This window comes from Phyllobates terribilis, unplaced genomic scaffold, assembly GCF_046119375.1.
Source record: "Phyllobates terribilis strain yellow unplaced genomic scaffold, ASM4611937v1 Scaffold_1__5_contigs__length_1240528914, whole genome shotgun sequence".
NCBI classification, from domain to species: Eukaryota; Metazoa; Chordata; class Amphibia; order Anura; family Dendrobatidae; genus Phyllobates; species Phyllobates terribilis.
Window position 1 is genome coordinate 367393968 of NW_027362761.1, and position 23453 is coordinate 367417420.

Below are 23453 nucleotides of genomic sequence, written 5' to 3' on the forward strand. Positions count from 1 at the left end.
TTGGGCACGTGCCTTCTTTGGAACTGGTGAGTCATAATGCTTCCATTGCATCGACTGAAATTTAGTCTCAGGATCATAGTGATGGACCCAGCTTTCATCTTGTGTGATCAGTCTGTTGAAAAAGTCCTCCTGGTTTCCATGGCACATCGTCAATAAGCCTGAGAGCATTCGACTTGTTCCTGCTTCTGGAAAGGTGTGAGTAGCTGGGGAACCCAGCGAGTGCATACCTTATGCATATGAAGATGGTCTTGGATGATTTTTTTCCACGGACCTCACACTAATCTTGACATTTTGGGCTAGGTGGCAAATGGTTATGCAGCGATTTTCCAAAATGGCGACCTCCACTTTCTGGATGGTATGTTCATCAATAGCAGAGTGAGGTTGCCCTGGAATTGGAGCTGTTTGCACCGAAGTCCGACCACATTTCAATTGACAATGCCAGTTCTTGACTACATCCTATGATGGAGAATCATCACCATAAACCTCTTTCATCTTATCGAACGTCTCCTTTGGTGTGCGACCTTTCAAGTAAAGGAACTTGATGACTCCTCTTTAATCCACTGGGTCCATTATCAAACCTCACACCAGTTCAGCACCTGTAAAATCAAGCCTGTTATCAGTTCGGAGTTGCAAATTGGCATATAACCTATAGAGACTAGTGTTGAGCGATACCTTCCGATATCAGGAAATATCGTATCGGATTGGATCGGGCCGATACCCAAAAAGTATCGGATATCGCCGATTCCGATACCGGAAACCAATGCAAGTCAATGGGACACAAATATCGGAATGAAAATAAACCCTTTCTTTCCTTGTAGGTTAATTCTACATGAAGTAAAACAACTAAGAATAATGTAGAATGACATGAAAAGCCGGCAATTCATCAGCGGCATACACCAGTACCCGACAATTTACAACAGAAAGAATAGAGCATCACACATAGATTAGATAGATAGAAACATGTCAGTCACATATATATGAAGTACAGTGACAGTGTTGCTTACTGTACTTGTCATTTAGTGTAAAGGATTTATTTTAAAAAATATTAGTGTTTTCGTGCACCGTCTCTTTAAGAAAGCCGGCCGGCAATTCAGCATCTGTACCCGACAATTTAGAATAGAAAGAATAGAGAATCACACATAGATTAGATAGATAGAAACATGTCAGTCACATATATATGAAGTACAGTGACAATGTTGATTACTGTACTTGTCATTTAGTGTAAAGGATTTATTTAAAAAAATATTAGTGTTTTCGTGCACCGTCTCTTTAAAAAAGCCGGCCGGCAATTCAGCATCTGTACCCAACAATTTAGAATAGAAAGAATAGAGAATCACACATAGATTAGATAGATAGAAACATGTCAGTCACACATATAAGAAGCACAGTGACAGTGTTGATTACTGTACTTGTCATTTAGTGTTAAAATAAAGGATTTATTTAAAAAAAAATTGGCGTGGGGTTCCCCGTAATTTTAGGCTCTAGCGGAGGTTAAGCAGACGGCTGGGGCAGATGTTTGAAGCCTGGGAAGGGGGTAATACCCACGGAGCTTCCCAGGCTACTAATATCAGCCCCCAGCTGAATACCTAGCCTTTACTAGCTATTAAAATGGGGGAACCCCCCCAAAAAAAATAACGTGGGGTCCCCCCTAATTTAATAGCTAGCAAAGGCTAGGCAGAGAGCTGGGGGCTGATTTTAATAGCCCAGGAAGGGTGCCATGAATATTGGCCCCCTCCCAGGCTAGAAACACCAGCCGTCAGCCGCCCCAGAAATGGCGCATCCATAGGATGCGCCAATTCTGGCACTTAGCCTCGCTCTTCCACGCTGCCCTGGTGCGGTGGCAGGGGGTAATAGGGCTGGGGTTGATGTCAGCTTATAATGCCAGCTGACATCAAGCCCAGGTTAGTAATGGAGAGGCGTCTATAAGACGCCCCCATTACTAACCCCATAGTCAAAGTTAAAGAAAAACACAAACACCCAGAATAAAGTCCTTTAATTGAAATAAACACACAATTCTTTATTGTTCTAAATTAAACCATACTTACTGGCACGCCCATTCCAGCTGAAGCCAACGATCTCCTGCAATAAAAGAAAAATAATAAAGCAACCTCATCCTTACCTTTCCATGGTTCCCACGACAGCTTCAGCTCTGCTACATCGAGATGACAGGCTGGACCGCAGCAGAACGCTGCCATCCAGCCTGTCATCCCGCAGACACTGAGAAGCGCAGGCGTGCTTGCGCTCCTCAGTGTCTCTCTGTGACGTCATCCAGATGAGCCGAGTTCATGTCCAATGAACTCAGCTCACCTCATGCACGTCACTGACAGCGTGGGAAAATTCTCACGCTGAAGCGCTGAGTGCAGGAGAATTTTCCCACGCTGTCAGTGACGTGCATGAGGTGAGCTGAGTTCATTGGACATGACCTCGGCTCATCTTTATGCCGTCACAGCCAGACACTGAGGAGCGCAAGCATGCCTGCGCTTCTCAGTGTCTTCGGGATGACAGGCTGAATGGCAGCGTTCTGCTGCGGTCCAGCCTGTCATCTCGATGTAGCAGAGCTGAAGCTGTCGTGGGAACCATGGAAAGGTAAGTATGATGTTGCTTTATTATTTTTCTTTTATTGCAGGAGATCGTTGGCTTCAGCTGGAATGGGCGTGATGGTAAGTATGGTTTAATTTAGAACAATAAAGAATTGTGTGTTTATTTCAATTAAAGGACTTTATTCTGGGTGTTGTGTTTTTTTAAATACTTTACTAGAAATTCATGGTGGTCATGTCTAATATTGGCGTGACCCCATGAATTTCGGGCTTAAGGCCAGCTGATAATGCCAAGCTGGCCTTAACCCCTTTATTACCCAGTGAGCCACCGCACCAGGGCCCTGGATGAGTTGGGTAGAGCGCCAGAAGATGGCGCTTCTATGAACGCGCCATTTTCTGGGGCGGCTGCGGACTGCAATTTGCAGCGGGGGTGGCCCAGAAAGCTTGGGCCTCCCTGCGCTGCGGATTCCAGCCCCCAGCTGCCTAGTTGTACCTGGCTGGGCACAAAAATAGGGCGAAGCCCCACGCATTTTTTTTTTAATTATTTCATGAAATTCATGGAATAATTAAGAAAAAAAGGGCTTCCCTATATTGTTGTGTCCAACCAGGTACAAATAGGCAGCTGGTGGTTGGGGGCAGCCCATTCCTGCCTGCTGTACCTGGCTGGACACAAATATAGTGCGAAGCCCCACGTCAATTTTTTTTTAATTATTTCATGAAATAATTTTTTTAAAAAAGGGCTTCCCTATATTGTTGTGTCCGGCCAGGTACAAATAGGCAGCTGGTGGTTGGGGGCAGCCCGTTCCTGCCTGCTGCACCTGACTGGACACAAATATAGTGCGAAGCCCCACGTCAATTTTTTTTAAATCATTTCAGGAAATTCATGAAATAATTAAAAAAAATTGATGTGGGGCTTCGCCCTATATTTGTGTCCAGTCAGGTACAGCAGGCAGGAACGGGCTGCCCCCAACTACCAGCTGGCTATTTGTACCTAGCCGGACACAACAATATAGGGAAGCCCTTTTTTTCTTAATTATTCCATGAATTTCATGAAATAATTAAAAAAAAAATACGTGGGGCTTCGCCCTATTTTTGTGTCCAGCCAGGTACAACTAGGCAGCTGGGGGCTGGAATCCGCAGCGCAGGGAGGCCCAAGCTTTCTGGGCCCCACCCGCTGCAAATTGCAGTCCGCAGCCGCCCCGGAAAATGGCGCGTTCATAGAAGCGCCATCTTCTGGCGCTGTACCCAACTCATCCAGGTCCCTGGTGTGGTGGCTCACTGGGTAATAAAGGGGTTAAGGCCAGCTTGGCATTATCAGCTGGCCCTAAGCCCGAAATTCATGGGGTCACTCCAATATTAGACATGACCGCCATGAATTTCTAGTAAAGTATTTAAAAAAAACACAAAACCCAGAAAAAAAGTCCTTTAATTGAAATAAAGACACAATTCTTTATTGTTCTAAATTAAACCATACTTACAGTCACGCCCATTCCAGCTGAAGCCAACGATCTCCTGTAATAAAAATAAAATAATAAACCAACATCATCCTTACCTTTCCATGGTTCCCACGACAGCTTCAGCTCTGCTACATCGAGATGACAGGCTGGACCGCAGCAGAACGCTGCCATCCAGCCTGTCATCCCGCAGACACTGAGAAGCGCAGGCATGCTTGCGCTCCTCAGTGTCTGGCTGTGACGGCATAAAGATGAGCCGAGGTCATGTTCAATGAACTCAGCTCACCTCATGCACGTCACTGACAGCGTGGGAAAATTCTCCTGCACTCAGCGCTTCAGCGTGAGACTTCTCCCACGCTGTCAGTGACATACATGAGGTGAGGTCATGTCCAATGAACTCAGCTGACCTCATGCACATCACTGACAGCGTGGGAAAATTCTCACGCTGAAGCGCTGAGTGCAGGAGAATTTTCCCACGCTGTCAGTGACGTGCATGAGGTGAGCTGAGTTCATTCAACATGACCTCGGCTCATCTTTATGCCGTCACAGCCAGACACTGAGGAGCGCAAGCATGCCTGCGCTTCTCAGTGTCTGCGGGATGACAGGCTGGATGGCAGCGTTCTGCTGCGGTCCAGCCTGTCATCTCGATGTAGCAGAGCTGAAGCTGTCGTGGGAACCATGGAAAGGTAAGGATGAGGTTGCTTTATTATTTTTCTTTTATTGCAGGAGATTGTTGGCTTCAGCTGGAATGGGCGTGATGGTAAGTATGGTTTAATTTAGAACAATAAAGAATTGTGTCTTTATTTCAATTAAAGGACTTTTTTCTGGGTGTTTGTGTTTTTTTTAAATACTTTACTAGAAATTCATGGCGGTCATGTCTAATATTGGCGTGACCCCATGAATTTCGGGCTTAGGGCCAGCTGATAATGCCAAGCTGGCCTTAACCCCTTTATTACCCAGTGAGCCACCGCACCAGGGCCCTGGATGAGTTGGGTACAGCGCCAGAAGATGGCGCTTCTATGAACGCGCCATTTTCCGGGGCGGCTGCGGACTGCAATTTGCAGCGGGTGGGGCCCAGAAAGCTTGGGCCTCCCTGCGCTGCGGATTCCAGCCCCCAGCTGCCTTGTTGTACCTGGCTGGACACAAAAATAGGGCGAAGCCCCACGTATTTTTTTTTTTAATTATTTCATGAAATTCATGGAATAATTAAGAAAAAAAGGGCTTCCCTATATTGTTGTGTCCGGCTAGGTACAAATAGGCAGCTGGTGGTTGGGGGCAGCCCGTTCCTGCCTGCTGTACCTGACTGGACACAAATATAGGGCGAAGCCCCACATAATTTTTTTTTAATTATTTCATGAATTTCCTGAAATAATTAAAAAAAATTGACGTGGGGCTTTGCACTATATTTGTGTCCAGCCAGGTACAGCAGGCAGGGACGGGCTGCCCCCAACCACCAGCTGCCTATTTGTACCTGGTTGTACACAACAATATAGGGAAGCCCTTTTTTTCTTAATTATTCCATGAATTTCATGAAATAATTAAAAAAAAAAAAAAAAAACGTGGAGCTTCTCCCTATTTTTGTGTCCAGCCAGGTACAACTAGGCAGCTGGGGGATGGAATCTGCAGCGCAGGGAGGCCCAAGCTTTCTGCCCCCCCCCGCTGAAAATTGCAGTCCGCAGCCGCCCCGGAAAATGGCGCGTTCATAGAAGCTGGATGCTGTACCTGGCTGGCATACAAAAATATGGCGAAGCCCACGTCAAAAGTTTTAGGAAAAATTTATTAAAAAATAAATAATAATTTAGGGACTGCATCTTTATTAACTCCTCAAATGTCATTTAGTGTTAAAATAAAGGATTTATTTAAAAAAAAAATGACGTGGGATCCCCCATAATTTTAGTCTCTAGCGGAGGTTAAGCAGACGGCTGGGGCAGATGTTTGAAGCCTGGGAAGGGGGTAATACCCACGGAGCTTCCCAGGCTACTAATATCAGCCCCCAGCTGAATACCTAGCCTTTACTAGCTATTAAAATGGGGGACCCCCCCCCAAAAAAATGACGTGGGGTCCCCCCTATTTTAATAGCTAGCAAAGGCTAGGCAGACAGCTGGGGGCTGATATTAATAGCCCAGGAAGGGTGCCATGAATATTGGCCCCCTCCCAGGCTAGAAACACCAGCCGTCAGCCGCCCCAGAAATGGCGCATCCTTAGGATGCGCCAACTCTGGCACTTAGCCTCACTCTTCCACGCTGCCCTGGTGCGGTGGCAGGGGGTAATAGGGCTGGGGTTCATGTCAGAGCCAGCTGCCATGAAGCCCAGGTTAGTAATGATGGGCGTCTATAAGACACCCCCATTACTAACCTACAAAGTGTTAAAAAGAAAAAACACACTACACCGAGAAAAAAATAATTTATTTGAAATAAAACACACCATTTTATTTAATTCTTAGTTTACTAAAAATAATAGTTACCTGTCCACGTTCCTGCGCTGATCTCCCATGCACAGCTGTCACATCTGGAGATGATGACAGCTGTCATGGCTGCTGTAAGCTCACGCTGCCGGGAACACGTCCGCTCCCGGCAGCGGGAGCCACTGACTGAGGTCACCGGAGTGCATTCAGTCAGCGCAGCTCCGGAGACCCCCTTTACGGCACTGCTGTACCGTGGGAATTTCTCACGATACAGCAGGGCCGTAAAGTAGCTAACCGGAGCAGCGCTGCCTGAACTCCGGTGAACCCTTACGGCCCCGTCATTCTATCGGCGGCAGCGGTTCAGAGCGGTCACATTCTATGTGGCTGCTCTGAACTGGAGATCATCGTGGGACACTCGTGGACTACTACGGAGGGGTAAGGATAAGGTTGTGGTTTATTATTTTATATTTTATTACAGGAGAACGATGGCTTCGGGGAATTAGGTGTCTAGGTGAGTATAGGTGTAGTTTTTTATTTTTTACTTTATTTTAGGTGGCGATCGGCGGGGACAGGTAATGTATGAACTAATTTATTGTAGGTAACCACTGGCCACCAATGACATGTATTTAAAATTTATTGGGGACACAGTAAGGCAATTTATATAGCAGGATCAGGCTGATGGGAACTACTGCTCCCATCGAGCTGATCCTGCTGGCACGAGTGGACGGGGGACAGACATAGGCCGATGGGAGTAGTAGTGTCACATCGGCCTATGTCTGCCTGCACGCACACACCCGCAGACATCGCACACCCGCACACACTCGCAGACATCGCACAGACACCGCACACACCCGCACACATCGCACAGACACAGCGCACACCCCGCACACACACCCCGCACACACACCCCGCACACACACCCGCACACACTCGCAGACATCGCACAGACACCGCGCACACCCGCACACCCCGCACACACACCCCGCACACACACCCCGCACACACACCCCGCACACACACCCGCACACACACTAATCATGACGGGCTGATGGTCTGGGAGGTGAGGCTGACCTGTGCGGCCGTGGGAAAGTTCATGTGAGTTCATGCAGTCAAGCATGAACTCACATGAACCCTCTGAGGGCACCGCGGCGACTTCAAATGAACAGCTGATCGGCATCACCTGATACCTCAGCTGTTCATTTGAAATAACCGGCGGGAAAGCGCAGCACAGAACGGGAAAGCCGGCGGTGAAGTCTTTTCATTGCCGGCTTCCCCGCCCGGGTCCTTCGCTCCTTGGTGCTGCGCTCCCCGCCCGGTCCTAGCTTACGATCGGGATGGGAGGTGGCGAGGGGAGCGGAGGATCGGGGTGGGAGGCTGCGGGGAAGCAGTATGGGGCTGTGTGATTGTTTAAAAGCCGGCGGCTTTTTACCGCCCGCCGGCTTTTAAACAATAAGGAGAATTCTCCCACGCTGGGATGGCATTCTGATGACAGGCTGGATCTCAGCTGAGCGCTGCCATCCAGCTTGTCATCCTTCAGAGACACTGCAGAGCACAGGCATTATGGGAACTTCCGATTCCGGTATCCGATATTGTCAAAGTATCGGAATTAAGTATCGGAATTCCGATACCGCGAATATCGGCCGATACCCGATATTACAGTATCGGAATGCTCAACACTAATAGAGACTTATAGAGTATCATTACACATGTGAAGTTTCAGCGTCCTGTGATAAATAGAAGTGGGTCAGGGGAAATCTTTAATGAACGCCCCTCATATTTGCACATGAATCATACAACGTTAGAGTTGGAAGGGACCTCCAGGGTCATTGTGTCCAACCCCCTGCTCAATGCAGGATTAACTAAACCATTTCAGACAGATGTCTGTCCAGCCTCTGTTTGAAGACTTCCATTGAAGGCGAACTCGCCATCTCTCGTGGAAGCCTGTTGATCACCCTCCCTGTCAAAAGGTTTTTTCTAATATCTAATCTGTATCTTCCCCCATTCAGTTTCATCCCATTGCTTATTGTCTTTCTTTGCGCAAATGAGAATAAGGATCATCCCTCTACTGTGTGACAGCCCTTGAGATATTTGTAGACTGCTATTAAGTCTCCTCTCAGTCTTCTCTTTTGCAAACTAAACATTCCCAGATCCTTTAACTGTTCCTTGTAGGACATTGTTTGCAGACCGGTCACCATTCCGGTCGCTCTTCTCTGAACTTGCTCCAGTTTTTTAATGTCTTTTTTAAAATGTGGTGCCCAGAACTGGACAAAGTATTCCAGATGAGATCTGACTAGTGATGAGCGAGTATGTTCTGTTAACCCGTTCGGCGAGTATGCTCGGGCCGAGCACCGAGTAGTTACAGCTGCTCGGTGTTATGTTTGAATCACTCCCATGTGCATGATTTGTGACTGTTTGACAACTTTAATACATGTGAGGAATGTGTAAGGAATAGACATTCCTTACGTGTACTAAAGCTGTCAACCAGTCACAAATCATGCACACAGGAGTGATTCAAACATAACACTGAGCAGCAGTAACTACTCGGTGCTCGGCCCGAGCATACTCGCCGAAAGGGTTAACAGAACATACTCGCTCATCACTAGATCTGACCAAAGACTAGTAGAGGGGGATAATTACTTCACGTGATCTAGACTGTATGCTTCTGTTAATGCAACCGAGAATTATGTTTGCTTTTTTTACTGCTGCATCACACTGTTGACTCATGTTCAGTCTGTGATCTATTAGTATACCTAAGTCTTTTTCACATGTGCTGTTGCTTAGCCCTATTCCTCCCATTCTCTATATGATGTTTTCAATTTTCTTGCCCAGATGTAGAACTCTGCATTTCTCCCTGTTAAAAAACATTCTATTAGTTGCTGTCTACAGTTCCAGTTTGTTTAGATACAGTTTGGAAGTTTTCATTTGTGGGTGATGCACAATAAAATAGGGTAGTACTGAATTAGTAGTATATTTGATTGCCACTGTCAAGTAGGAATAGCTTTTATCTATCAGTGGTTGACTTAAGATATTATTTACTTTTGCACATACCACTCAAGAAATGTATATTTAATTGTGCTTGTCTGCAGTAATAAAACTTTTCTGTTTGTTTTCATAGGTGCCAGACGTGCCAACATGGGCCCAAATGCTAGACCTGCTCAGCCTGCAAGTCAAAGTGTACAATCTGCTCAGCAAGGTATATACTCTCCAGATATCTTCCTTTCACATAACAGACTGTGAAATCCTACAAAAACGTGTCGGTCAATGAGCTTCATCTGGTGTTCCATCACATCAGTATTCAAGTGCATAGGGCTGAAGACCATGTTTAGTCCATGGACAATGCTTCTCACTGGAATATCCCTTTAGCTGTGGCACATATTGAAGATGTAATGAAGTAAATTAAGAGTTTATGGTTACTTAAAGTATATCAGGAAAAATACTCTAAAACTGAAACACTCTGAAACTGGAACACTCAATCTGGGATCTTTGTGGCCTGTGATGCCATTCTGTATGCGTCCTAACTAGTGTTGAGCGAGTATGTTCTGTTAACCCTTTTGCCGAGTATGCTCGGGCCGAGCTCCGAGTATTTATAGCTGCTCGGTGATATGGTTGAATCGCTCCCGTGTGCATGATTTGCAACTGTTTGACAGTTTTATTACATGGGAGGAATGTCTATTTCTTACACATTCCTCACATGTAATAAAGCTGTCAAACAGTTGCAAATCATGCACTCGGAAGTGATTCAAACATATCACCAAGCAGCTGTAACTACTCGGAGCTCGGCCCGAGCGTACTCGGACAGAACATACTCGCTCAACACTAGTCCTAACCATTAAGACACCAAAATGTTTGTATGACAGGTTAATTGTATGTGTGCTGTAAAGATGAGTGACTATATTCAAGTGAGATTGAACTTTATTCGAAGATTACTAAAAAAATTGCCAAGATTTTTTGTAACTTGTTTCCACGCAGATTCAGCCCAATAGCTGCTGTTGTGGAAAAAAAAGGAATGTATGCACTAGAGGAGTTTTTTTTACCATTTAAATCAATCTGAAACCTAATTCAGAGTATTTGATACGGTTTTAGATGTGGATTTAGGAGCAAAATCTATTTTGTAAATCCTTATAAAAAAAATGACTCATTATTAGAGTTGGTGGAAGTGCTGTAAGTAAAACTCACATTTATCAGACATTTATGATATATACTTTTGATGTATCATAAATGTCACACAGTAATAACCCTTTCAATTTCGGTGTGGCCGTTGGGATTGGATCAGTATGACAATCTGGCTCTTGGACCAAAAAAGTTTGTGTGCCCCTGCTCTAAGTGAACATTTGAGAAGGGTTTCTTTGATTTCTGTGCTATATTTCCCCCCCATGTATCTTTGTGTGCTAATTGGAATGTAAATATTGGATCAAATCTTAAAGGGAATCTGTCAGCAGGTTTTTGCTATTTTATCTGAAAGAAGGGCAAAACACCCTGATTCCAGTGATTTGGCACTTATTAGGCTGTGTGTTGTACTTTCAATACAATCAGTGTTATATCAGCAGGAGATTCCCTGCCTGAATAGTTATTGTGCAGACCAGTCTATCTAATCTGTGTAATCCCGCCCTCACCATTGATTGGCAGCTTGCTGGCAATGCACAGTGTACCCAAGAAGCTGCCAATCAGGTGTGTGGGCGGGGTTATACACAACTCAGCATTCTGGTACTACTGCTATGTCTACAGCAAAGAAAAAAGTGATTTGATCCAAACTAGACCAAGCAATCCAGTAAGTGATACATCACTGGAATCAGGGTCTCTGCCCCTATATCATCTGCTTTCAGATTAAATAGCAAACCTGCTGATATATTTCCTTTAAAAGTGACAACATATTTCTATTAACAGCTCCTCCAGCAAGTGGCAGACCAGGACCAAGGCCAACTCCAGCAAACAGATTTCCAGATGGGCAAGGTATTGATTTATTATTTCTACATTTTCAGTCATCATAGGAAATGTTAACTAGCTTTTTATAGAATTATAATAAGGGAAATGAAGGTTATTTATTGGCAAAATATTGAATATACAATAAACTTAAAAAGGAACTGTCATTTTAATTTATATTTCATAAATCAATAGTACACTTGAAAATAAGCAACTTTGTAATATATCTTATTAGAGAAATCTGCTTCTTTCTCTGACAGAATTGAACATTATCAAAATTCTCAATTCTGAGGTAAAATCTGTATTCAGTGAAGACAGGCTTTCCCATTACTGAGATAGGAGATGGCAGCTGCTACTGATGAGATGCTATGTAGATGGGAGGAGCTCTGCCTGTAGCTCCTCCCTCCTCCTACCTAGATAGGAGATGACAGCTGCTACTAATAAGATTCTATCAGTAATGGGAAAGCCTGTCTTCACTGAATACAGATTTTATCTCACAACTGAGAATTTTGATAATGACTGATCATTTTTTACAGAGAAAGAAGCACATTTTGAGATATATTACAAAGTTGCTTATTTTCATTTTTCCTATTGATTTATAAATTAAAACTACAGTTACTCTTTAAGAGGACCTTTCAACAAATAGTACATGTTGAGCTGGAAGCCTGATGTAGTAATGGCGGCAGAGTGCGATAAAACATATATATATATATATATATATATATATATATATATATATATATATATATATATATATATATATATTTTTTTTTTTAATTTTGCCTCTCCATTGCGGAGAAATTAGTAATCAAAGTATTTACCCAATGAGTTAATGTTTGTTAAGCCAAGGGGGTGTTACCAGATAGCAACTCGTGCAGGAAGAAGTTCACACCCCCAGTACAATGTATCTAATAACACCCACTTGGACATAACTAAAGTTAACTCATTGGGTGTCAATACTTTGATTGCTAATATCACTGCAATGGAGAGATAAACAACCCTACCACCCCCCATAAAAACAACCCAAAATTTTTTTTACTCCACCTTGTAGCCACTATTACATTGTGTTTCCAACTCAACATGTAAAATTTAGTGAAAGTTCTTCTTCGATTGCCCAAATACATAAATACACTCTAATAAAGTTTGTCTATGATTGCTGTCAATGTATTTTATTGGTAGCATGTGTTTAAATAGACAGAAGCCAGTCAATTGCTTTAAACACCGCTCCAGCATTTTTCTGTATTTCAGCGCTGGAGTAGTGCCACTAATCTAAGTTCTCTGCACTTATTCTCATATTTACCCACTTACCCACCCCTTCAGCTCTTCCTGTCGCTGCTCTGGTCAGTTTCCAGCAGTTTGTTGCTGCCGGATTGCTCCAGTATTTGCTGGGTGATCCAGAAGTCACAACTTAATGTAAGTCTATGAGAGCCAGAATGAGGCCAGACTAAGCCTCTCATAGACTCATATGAGGAAAGCTTGTGACCGTTACCTCTGACTTCCGGTTAGTAAAAAGCTGTGGTCACAAGATGGTGCCACGGGACCAGAGTGATGGGAACAGCTGAAAATGGTGGCTGGTAAGTATAATACTAGGGTCAGGGAACTTAGATTAGTAGCACCACTCCAGCACTGAGAAAAAAATGAATGCTGGAGTGGTGCTTTAATTTTTCATATAACTTACATCTATGTGGCAATAATGATTATGAAGATGCTGCACTTTACGGTTTCCATAGGCGGTCCTCCTGCTTCTCAGCCGCCTGAACAATCTTATCCATCTGCGGCGTCTAGGGAAGATAAACCTGGTGGATTCACAGGACAAGGTGTTAGAGAGGACAGACCCCTTCGTCAAACTTTATCATATTCTGCTGCTGTGCCGTCAACAGTCACAGCAGCTCCTGTCCGGCAGACACAACCTCAGGAAGAAGAAGAGGAGGAAGCTAACAGCTATGATTCTGATGAAGCAAGTGAGTTCTGAGGAAGGGTTTGAGATATTCAAGATTGAGTAGAACAATGAAAGTAAATAAGTATGGACCATACCAATCAAAGAGATTCATATTAATAACCACTAAAAAGCTTAAGCAAGCACTTTGTGATTATGGGTAATGTCAGTCTTCTTTATAAACTTCAATGTGTTAAGTTTTGAAAAAAAAGATCATACTATTATAAAGTACAGAATATATTACATGGAATACTGCTCTTTTGCGCAGCCACACCTATTACTACATACGCCGTGCCCTGGCAAAAGCAGCTTTTATTTATGTGGCTCAGTTTGTGATGAGACTAACTTTTAAACTAAATTCTGTTCTATATTTCTTTTAAGGATTTTTTCCCTTGACCTTCCCTTGTGTAGAAGTTTATAAATGTACAATATTTTTAGCATTTCTTAACTTTTTTTTTGCGTGGGGGCTATTTCCTTTTTATTAGTGTCATTATGGAAAGATCCACAAATTGCTGGAGAGCTGAACAATGAGTTCTAATGATCTGCTGTTTCCATTCCATGTTAGACAAACAGAGAAGAAAAACCATATATGCTAAACACTGGTTTTACAATAGCCAGAGCAGCGTAATCTGTGTTTGTAGAGAAGTACTTAGTGTTTTCTAGAGCTACTTTAAGGATCAGATGCTTCATTGATTTTGCTCTTCTTCCTGAGAACAGGTGCTAAAGATGACAAACTGTTTGTTAATGGGCCAGAAAGAATTTGGCTCATTTTCCACCCATTCACAAAGAGCTCTGTAGTATTTGAGGAATAAAAGAAAAGTAGATTTGCTAAATCCGTTTCCATATATGTAAACTGACGTGAATCCCGAATCCCATCTGCCGCTCTCTCTCTCAAATATATATATTTATATATATACAGTACAGACCAAAAGTTTGGACACACCTTCTCATTTAAAGATTTTTCTGTATTTTCAGGACTATGAAAATTGTACATTCACACTGAAGGCATCAAAACTATGAATTAACACAGGTGGAATTATATACTTAACAAAAAATTGTGATACAACTGAAAATATATCTTATATTCTACATTTTTCAAAGTAGCCACCTTTTGCTTTGATGACTGCTTTGCACACTCTTGGCATTCTCTTGATGAGCTTCAAGAGGTAGTCACCGGAAATGGTTTTCACTTCACAGGTATGCCCTGTCAGGTTTAATAAGTGGGATTTCTTGCCTTATAAATGGGGTTGGGACCATCAGTTGTGTTGTGCAGAAGTCAGGTGGATACACAGCTGATAGTCCTACTGAATAGACTGTTAGCTGCTTTTTTCTTGCCATAATACAAATTCTAAGTAAAGAAAAACGAGTGGCCATCATTACTTTAAGAAATGAAGGTCAGTCAGTCCGAAAAATTGGGAAAACTTTGAAAGTGTCCCCAAGTGCAGTTGCAAAAACCATCAAGCGCTACAAAGAAACTGGCTCACATGAGGACCGTCCCAGGAAAGGAAGACCAAGAGTCACCTCTGTTTCTGAGGATAAGTTTATCCGAGTCACCAGCCTCAAAAATCGCAGGTTAACAGCAGCTCAGATTAGAGACCAGGTCAATGCCACACACAGTTCTAGCAGCAGACACATCTCTACAACAACTGTTAAGAGGAGACTTTGTGCAGCAGGCCTTCATGGTAAAATAGCTGCTAGGAAACCACTGCTAAGGACAGGCAACAAGCAGAAGAGACTTGTTTGGACTAAAGAACACAAGGAATGGACATTAGACCAGTGGAAATCTGTGCTTTGGTCTGATGAGTCCAAATTTGAGATCTTTGGTTCCAACCACCGTGTCTTTGTGCAACACAGAAAAGGTGAACGGATGGACTCTACATGCCTGGTTCCCACCGTGAAGCATGGAGGAGGAGGTGTGATGGTGTGGGGGTGTTTTGCTGGTGACACTGTTGAGGATTTATTCAAAATTGAAGGCATACTGAACCAGCATGGCTACCACAGCATCTTGCAGCGGCATGCTATTCCATCCGGTTTGCGTTTAGTTGGACCATGATTTATTTTTCAACAGGACAATGACACCAAACACACCTCCAGGCTGTGTAAGGGCTATTTGACCAAGAAGGAGAGTGATGGGGTGCTACGCCAGATGACCTGGCCTCCACAGTCACCAGACCTGAACCCAATCGAGATGGTTTGGGGTGAGCTGGACCGCAGAGTGAAGGCAAAAGGGTCAACAAGTGCTAAGCATCTCTGGGAACTCCTTCAAGATTGTTGGATGACCATTTCCGGTGACTACCTCTTGAAGCTCATCAAGAGAATGCCAAGAGTGTGCAAAGTAGTCATCAAAGCAAAAGGTGGCTACTTTGAAGAACCTAGAATATAAGACATATTTTCAGTTGTTTCACACTTTTTTGTTAAGTATATAATTCCACATGTGTTAATTCATAGTTTTGATGCCTTCAGTGTGAATGTACAATTTTCATAGTCATGAAAATACAGAAAAATCTTTAAATGAGAAGGTGTGTCCAAACTTTTGGTCTGTACTGTATATGATTTAAAATGCGGAAAATAACAAGTCATTTTCTGTATGTCATTTGTACAGCTACATTGGGAGCTTTGGAGTTCAGTCTTTTGTATGACCAAGCCAATAACTCTCTTCAGTGTACCATCATAAAAGCTAAGGTAAGTACTTAGAGAACGACAGTTAAAGGGTTATTTTGGAGCTGCTCACTTCTGCACCATGAGTTAAGTGACATCATTGATGTCTACACATACTGTACCTACAGCTATCCTTGCCAATCGGGTGGCATCATGCACCTATCCAATTTTAATGAATAGGATAAGTGTGCGATAACTATAGATGTATCAATAGACGTTATGTCACTTTTACTATTGACCTTTCGAGTCACCATTATCGATTGGTAGATCTCTTGCACTTTTACTATTCCATACAATAGGAAAGGTGCACAATACCTGCCAATTTTGCACGATCATCGATCACATCCCAATGCGAAAGGAAGTGGCACCGGGCTAACCCTGTAAGTATATGGGCACTAATAGTGATGAAACTTTAATTTTTATGGTCATTGGTGTTGTTAATTGTGCTGAGTAGAGTCCAAAGTAAGTTGCTATTTCTCTTTCTTAAAAAAATAAAATAAAAAAAGTTCAAATTTTTTGGCACATGCCAAAAAATATATTTGGCCATTGTAGCCTGTGAATAACGTATTTGCGTATAAACCATCTATGTTGCATTTACTTCTTTATTTTAGACATTAAATATGTAAAAATAGGAAAGTCCTCTTGACATTGTTAGAACATTTATCCACCTGCTTAGGAAACCATTCACTGATTATGGACTGAGTCAACTTGGATTCAAGTGACACAGAGACTAATTTACCCCATAAACCCATGATTAAATAAATCAAGATATAAATATATATAGCAATTCTATCATCTAAGTTAATAAATCTGAATATAGGAAGCCATGATCTTTGTAGAAGGCATCATAGAAAGTCTCTGCTATAATTGCACAGCCAGACACCTAAAGTAATTGGCTTTCCTGCATTGATGTATGTAACTAATACAGCATTAGATGTATTTACAAAAAACTGCAACGAATCTCTGGTATATAAGGTGTCCTAGAGGGCATTACCTATAAATACATCCAACGAAGAAAAAAAAATTGCCAGGACCAAAATACATCCACATTATATAATATTTGCTTGTGTCTTTTATTCAATAAAATTTACATCTTTTTAAATAATGTGGATGTATTTTGGTTCTGGCATTGTTTTTCTTTGTTGGATGTATTTACAGCATTAGATGTGTAGCCTCTAGGGAAGTGTTTAACTAAACGCAGTTAAAGTTAGAAGAAGTCTTTTCAACTGTAGAGCAGCACGGATATAAACTATATCCTATGGCACCACTGAGTCGCTACAATCTGAGTGGTAATATACAGCCGACACCTGCAGCTGATGCTATGGGACCAGTTGCTTTGCTTGTGACATTCCCATGATATATAATTATAGGACTTAACATAAAATGCAAATATACAGCAACTTGCACCAAGCAATTTCAGGAGGAATTGTAAACGTGCCCAGGTTGGTAGCCGTAGACGAATGTCATGTGTCCCACACCCCGTCATGCTACAGAGAAACGAGTCTTGTGGGTGTGCATGTGCGACATTATTCCGGAGTCTGTTACTGCCACCGTCCATTCTGATGTACTCTGTGCAGAATCACTCACTTTGACTCTTTCAATAACGAGGCCAGACCAGTTGTTACAATGTCCATTTTATGCACGGCCAAACTGATGAACAGGTGAGATAACAGGTTATGCATTCTCCTTCGCCATCTTCCACACAATACATCAGCTCCTTTCCCAGAGTTACAGTTTGCATTTTGTTCCTGGCAACAGGTACCACAGAGCAATGGGGAGAAGTTTGAATTGCCTGCATTTTCCTAGGGGTATGGACATACGGGTCCCGGTGTGTAGCTATAATCCTGATACCATAAGTCTTTGCCTATATCAGTCCCTGGGGCGGCTCATAGAGTCGATGCTCCCTGTTTCAGTACCCACAGCAGGGCGCTACCTTTTCCCAAGGTCCCCTTCTCACTGGACAGTACGTCTCCCGGACTTATAAGGTTTCCTCTTGCAGGGGTCCCCACCTGCCTGTGATGTCCTGCCGCATCTGTAACTAGTTCCTTTCCATGCTGATCCTTGTAGTTCCACCACTGGTAAAACTGACCTCTCCCTTTCACCTCCTCACCAACACACTCCTCAACACTGACTACTTACTTCCTATATCCCTAAAACCTTCCCATTGGTTCCCCTATAGGGATAAAATACTTTTTGTAATATGCAAAAATATTAACCACACAACATAACTTTTTAGCACACTTGTCATAACATCATCTTGAGGGGGACAGGACTCCTTGTCCAATCTCTTACAGAATAACAGAGGAATGGCACAATGTAGAAATCAGAAGAGTTGATCAGTCCATTTTAAGACACTGACCAATATGAATTCTGCTTACATCACATATATCAGCTTTATCACCTACATTTTTATTAAACCTTTTTATACCATTATATTAATTAGATTGTGAAATCGTATATTGATTCCATAGCATGGTAGGGAAGCCTATAATTGAATTTTTGTAGGCTTGTACAAAACATGAACTGATATAATTTGTATATTTTTTGAAGGGGATTCTCTTTAAGCAGCTTCTACTTTAGAAAAGTAAAGCAAAGCCCTAATGGTTCATTTGATTTTGGCAGCCCATAATCTTCTTCAATTCAGACATATACATAAAATATTGTAATCGCTTGTAATACAAAATTTTACATGGCAGCTGTTGCCTTTAAAAATGCTCATATTATTATTACAATACATACCATCATCTTTATCATATTCTTTTTATTGCAAAATCTTTCTCAGTGCACTTAGTTATAATGTTTATTCTGTATCTAATTGTAACACTATTTCACAGTGTACTGTTAGAATATAACAATCTGTCTTATAATCACACTAAAGTGGTTAAAATGTTCCTACTTCTCACGTTATATTTTTAGTATGTCGTTAAGATTAAATTAGAGGCCTTAATTTGGCATAGTATCAATTTCACACAACTAACTCTGGATATTCTGACCACCCACCATTGAAACAATGTTATATTGTGATCTTTGCTAAGAACTGTCTGCAAGTGTTACCTACAAGATTAATTTTGTTCTCCAAATTTAACACATTAAGTTGCATTTATTTAATACTTGAAGTAATGTACAGGTTAGGAAGCAAAGTAAATTTAAACAGGAAAAAGTTAACTGTTATTGACTTTCCCCTGAATACTTTGCATTGTGGTTTTCTGACGTACTGGTGTTGGCGCTGACCTACTGGTGTTGAAGTAAAGCTTAAAAGATACTTGGAACATTAAAAAGGTTTTAGAATTTTATTACCTTAATTTTTTAACTCTGTTTAGCACCAGTAAACTATTTGTAGTGTTTTTTGTGGTCCAGACAGTACAACTACTTTGTAGCTTTAGGGCCAGGGCGCACTTCCCGTTAACATTGGAGTTAAGTACAAAAATGGAGCAATACTACAAAATGATGTTGGGTTTGCTTCAAGAGATTTTGGCTGAAGGCCACATTCACATGTTTAGTATTTGATCAATATTTAACATCAGTTTTTGTAAGCCAAAATTGGGTGAAACATGCCGAAATGGTGATGTGTTTCTATTATACTTTTCCTCTGATTGTTCCACTCCTGGTTTTGGCTTACAAATACTGATGTAAAATACTAACCAAATACTGAGGTAAAAGGGTTGTCCAGGTAAACAAAATATCCCAACTTTCAGTTAAAGCAAATGGGTCATCAGAAAATGACCTATTGTTTAAATCAGGTTTTTGTGTTACATGTGCTTTTAAAAATGTTTGTACATTTTTTTTAGATTTCGATCTTTCTTTAAAAAAAAAAAATATATATATATATGTAAATAAAACAAAATTAGTAACTTGCAATTTCATACTGTCGATTGTGGCTTTTTTAGACTCGTTTGTTCTTTCAGAAAAAGATTTACGGCATTTTCCTTATCAGAGGCAGGACTGAAAACGCAGCTGATAACAGAGGATCTACTATTCCCAATAGGCGATATCACAACTGACCCCGCAACAGTCCCACAAATATGAAGACGATAATGATGGAGAATAAAACAATCTTTATTGAAACAAGTGGTACAGTGGCACTACACACAAATGAGGGTCCGCACTGTAATAGTATATATGGGTAAGAAAACAGACAATCTACAATATAAATTGGAGGACCACAAGGCAGAGTATAGTCAGCTATATACAGTACATGTCACCTTACATGTAAATACTGTGCCCACACACATGCAAGAGATGTATCAAAGGTGAGAATTGTATCTATTTATATGTACACACCTAGAGGATGTGAAGAGATGCTGAATCAGGTAGCTGTATATCAAGTATAATGGGCCGTATATGAACGCTGCCTTAGTAGACTAAATTGCAGTGTATGAATAACCCCACCAAACCAGGAGAGAAAAGGGAAAGGAGTGAGGAGGAAGCGGGGTGGAAAAGGAAGGGAGTGGGAAGGAAGAGGAGAGGGAAAAATGGGAAAGGAATGGGTGGTAGGTCAAATGCGAATGTAGAGGAAAATACCCACCATGAATGGTATGCAAAGGTCGTGATGAGGTAAATATGATGGGTTAAATGCAAAAAATCGGATTGCAGCCTTGTTACATGGTGTACTAGCATTTATTGATCATACACCATTCGATAGTCAAGGTATGTGAAAGCAGTGGTCATCCAATGCACAGTGCGGAACAGCCCCGATGCGCGTTTTGGACCAAAGTCCTTCGTCAACCTATCATATTTGCCTCATCACGACCTTTGCAATACCATGCATGGTGGGTATTTTCCTGTATTTTCCTCTACTTTCGCATTTGACCTACCATATATACTCTTACAGTGCAGACCCTCTTTTTTGTGTAGTCCCACCTGACCACTTGTTTCAATAAAGATTGTTTTATTCTCCATCATTATCATCTTCATGTTTGTGGGACTGTTTGTCTGGTGTTTCTCTTTGGTGGTTATATACTCATCCGAATGGTCTGCCATTTCTAGTCCACATAGCAAATACAATTCTTCCATATGGTTTCTTTGAATATTAGGTTTCTCCACAAATGACCATACGTATTGCTATAATCAGTGTGTTCTGTTTCTAGCTGATAAATGCTGCCTGATCCACGGGCAGCATAGATCAAGCATTAACTGTATGACTTCAGCCATATATATTTAACTCTGAAACGCTGCGGCTTCCCTCTAAAAATACATTGTACCCCATCCAGACATATGACGTAATATTACGTCACTGTCTTTGATAAAAGTTCAGAAACTTAGCCTGCATTTTTCCCAGCAGAAAATAGATTTGTTACACAGCTATTATCTTAGGTCTTGGAAAAGGATGAAACAAGCTAATTTTTTTACTGAATGTCCAATCATTTTTTTTTACCACCTAGATAAAAAAAAATCCCTATATCAGTTTGGTATCACTGTAATTTTAAGGACCTAGACAATCATGTTGATAAGTCATGTTTACAACACAATTAATTCTGTAAAATTAAAACCCTGGAAATAATTGTGGAATTGCGTATTTTTTCCTGCACTTGAATTTTTTTTTTTTAACTGTTTACCAGTACATTGAATGGGAAAATGAATAGTGCTATATAAACTTAACTCATCCCACAAAAAACAAACCCTCGTACATTTATGTAGAAAGAAAAATGAAGTTATGGCACTTGAAAGATAGAAAGGAGAATAATGAAAGAGCAAAAATTAAAAATCGCCCCATCGGGAAGGGGTTAACATATATACCTGATTTAAACAATAGGTTCTTTTCTGATGACTGTTTCCCTTTAATGATGATATGTTCATTGGTTGAACCCATTTTTGTAGTCACAGGACTGCTGAGGCCTATGATTGCCTGCAGCAGTCTGGTGACTGGAACAGAATGTCATCAGCTGTGCATACTGTTTCATTTGTAGATTAGTCAATAAAACATAAGATTATCATATATAGAAGACAAATTTCAAGACTAACTGAGGTTTTAAAAAACCTTAATGGCTTGGAAAAAAAACAACAACATATTTACTTTAAAGGGAATATGTCAGCAGGTTTTTGCTATGTTATCTGAGATCAGCATAATCTAGGGGCAGGGACCCTGATTCCAGTGATGTGTCACGTAAGGGCTGTGTGCTGTTGTTTCAATAAAATCAGAGTTTTATCAGCAGGAGATTATCACTACAGGACTAGGTATCTCATGATTCCTAGTCAACGGCTCTGTATAATCCTGCTGCCACCCTGCTGATGATTAGCAGCTTTCTGTCAATGTATGATGTACACAAAGCTGCCAATCAGTGGTGTGGGTGGAGTTATACAGAGCTCAGCATTCAGAGCACTGCTTGATCTACAGCAGAGAAAACTGTGATTGTATCAAAATGACAGCAAGTAACAAATTGCTAGAATCAGGGTCTCAGCCCCTGCATCATGCTGCTCTCAGGTTACATAACCAAAACCTTGTGATAAATTCCCTTTAAAATATGTTGCTGAGCCACCAAATTCCCACACTATTCTCTGCAGCATCACCAGTGTGATTTCAATGACTGCTCACCCAGCAAGGCACTTAATTTAAAAGAAAGTATATTAGACACACATATATTTGGAGCCACTTGCCAGTGTATTTATATGGAATATCCCTGTAGGCGTGTGTTCCATTTCCATTACATGGTCCTTCCTGGAGTGCTCTTACTGGAGAGCTGATATTGCTGCCCCTGTATCTGCAGGTCTGATATGAAGTAACAAGCTTGGGACTTTTGTTCACTAAGAAAATAAAAGCAGAATGGTCAATGAAATTATATATTTTCATTGACACGATCTTGTTAGTTAGGGATAAGCCCACTGACGACAGTCTTAGTACATTTAAATCTGTTTTTATGCAATAGTTGTCCTCCAAATTGTAGTTTGGCTGGGTTGATGGCCTGGCTTTTTTATCATTGCGATAAAGGAAAAATTATATATTTTCTCACTTTGGATTCCTAAATCGTTATAGGATTTATTAGTGCTGCATAGTGAATGTTGTAAAAAAAAAATTTTCTTTACATCATCACTTTTCTTATTCAAAGGGATAAAAGTTAATCAATATGTCCTATCTGCTCAAATGATACTGCTTAATATTCCAACTCATCCAGTAAAGAACAAGCCGTCAGACAGCTCCAGCGATAAACCAAAGAAAAATGAAAAAGTTAGGTGTCTCAGAATATGACGACACACACAGAATATGTTTTTATTCTATTAACAAACAATTACACCCCACTATGAATGCATAAAAATTAAAATGCAAAAATCAGTTTTGCAATTGTTGGATTTTTTCCATACCCCGCATCTGCAAATAAAACTTAGGATTATACACCCTAAAAATTGTCCTCGTATGATTTTGTAGATGAAAATTTTTGATATTTTGGCTTTTATTTTGCTGTTGTGAAAAATAAACAAAACATCCTGTGGCCTCATGACTAATTAATTGCATCCAGAAGGGGAGCTTTCACTCCTAAACGTAGGAAACTTATGATGACAAAAAAAAGAGAAGAGCATATGTGTACGTTTTTAATACTTTTTTATGTGTT

General features: G+C 41.3%; 1 protein-coding gene across 2 annotated transcripts in view; it reads left to right on the forward strand.

The window, feature by feature from the left end:
• The window catches only part of RPH3A (rabphilin 3A), a 472799-nt gene that overhangs the window by 408753 nt on the left and 40593 nt on the right, over window positions 1-23453 (forward strand). For both annotated transcript variants that reach the window (XM_073676355.1, XM_073676354.1), the window contains exons 10-13: window positions 9511-9588; window positions 11280-11345; window positions 13046-13276; window positions 15854-15933. In XM_073676355.1, the coding sequence (XP_073532456.1) occupies window positions 9511-9588; window positions 11280-11345; window positions 13046-13276; window positions 15854-15933 (455 nt within the window). The remainder of the gene's footprint in view (window positions 1-9510; window positions 9589-11279; window positions 11346-13045; window positions 13277-15853; window positions 15934-23453) is intronic.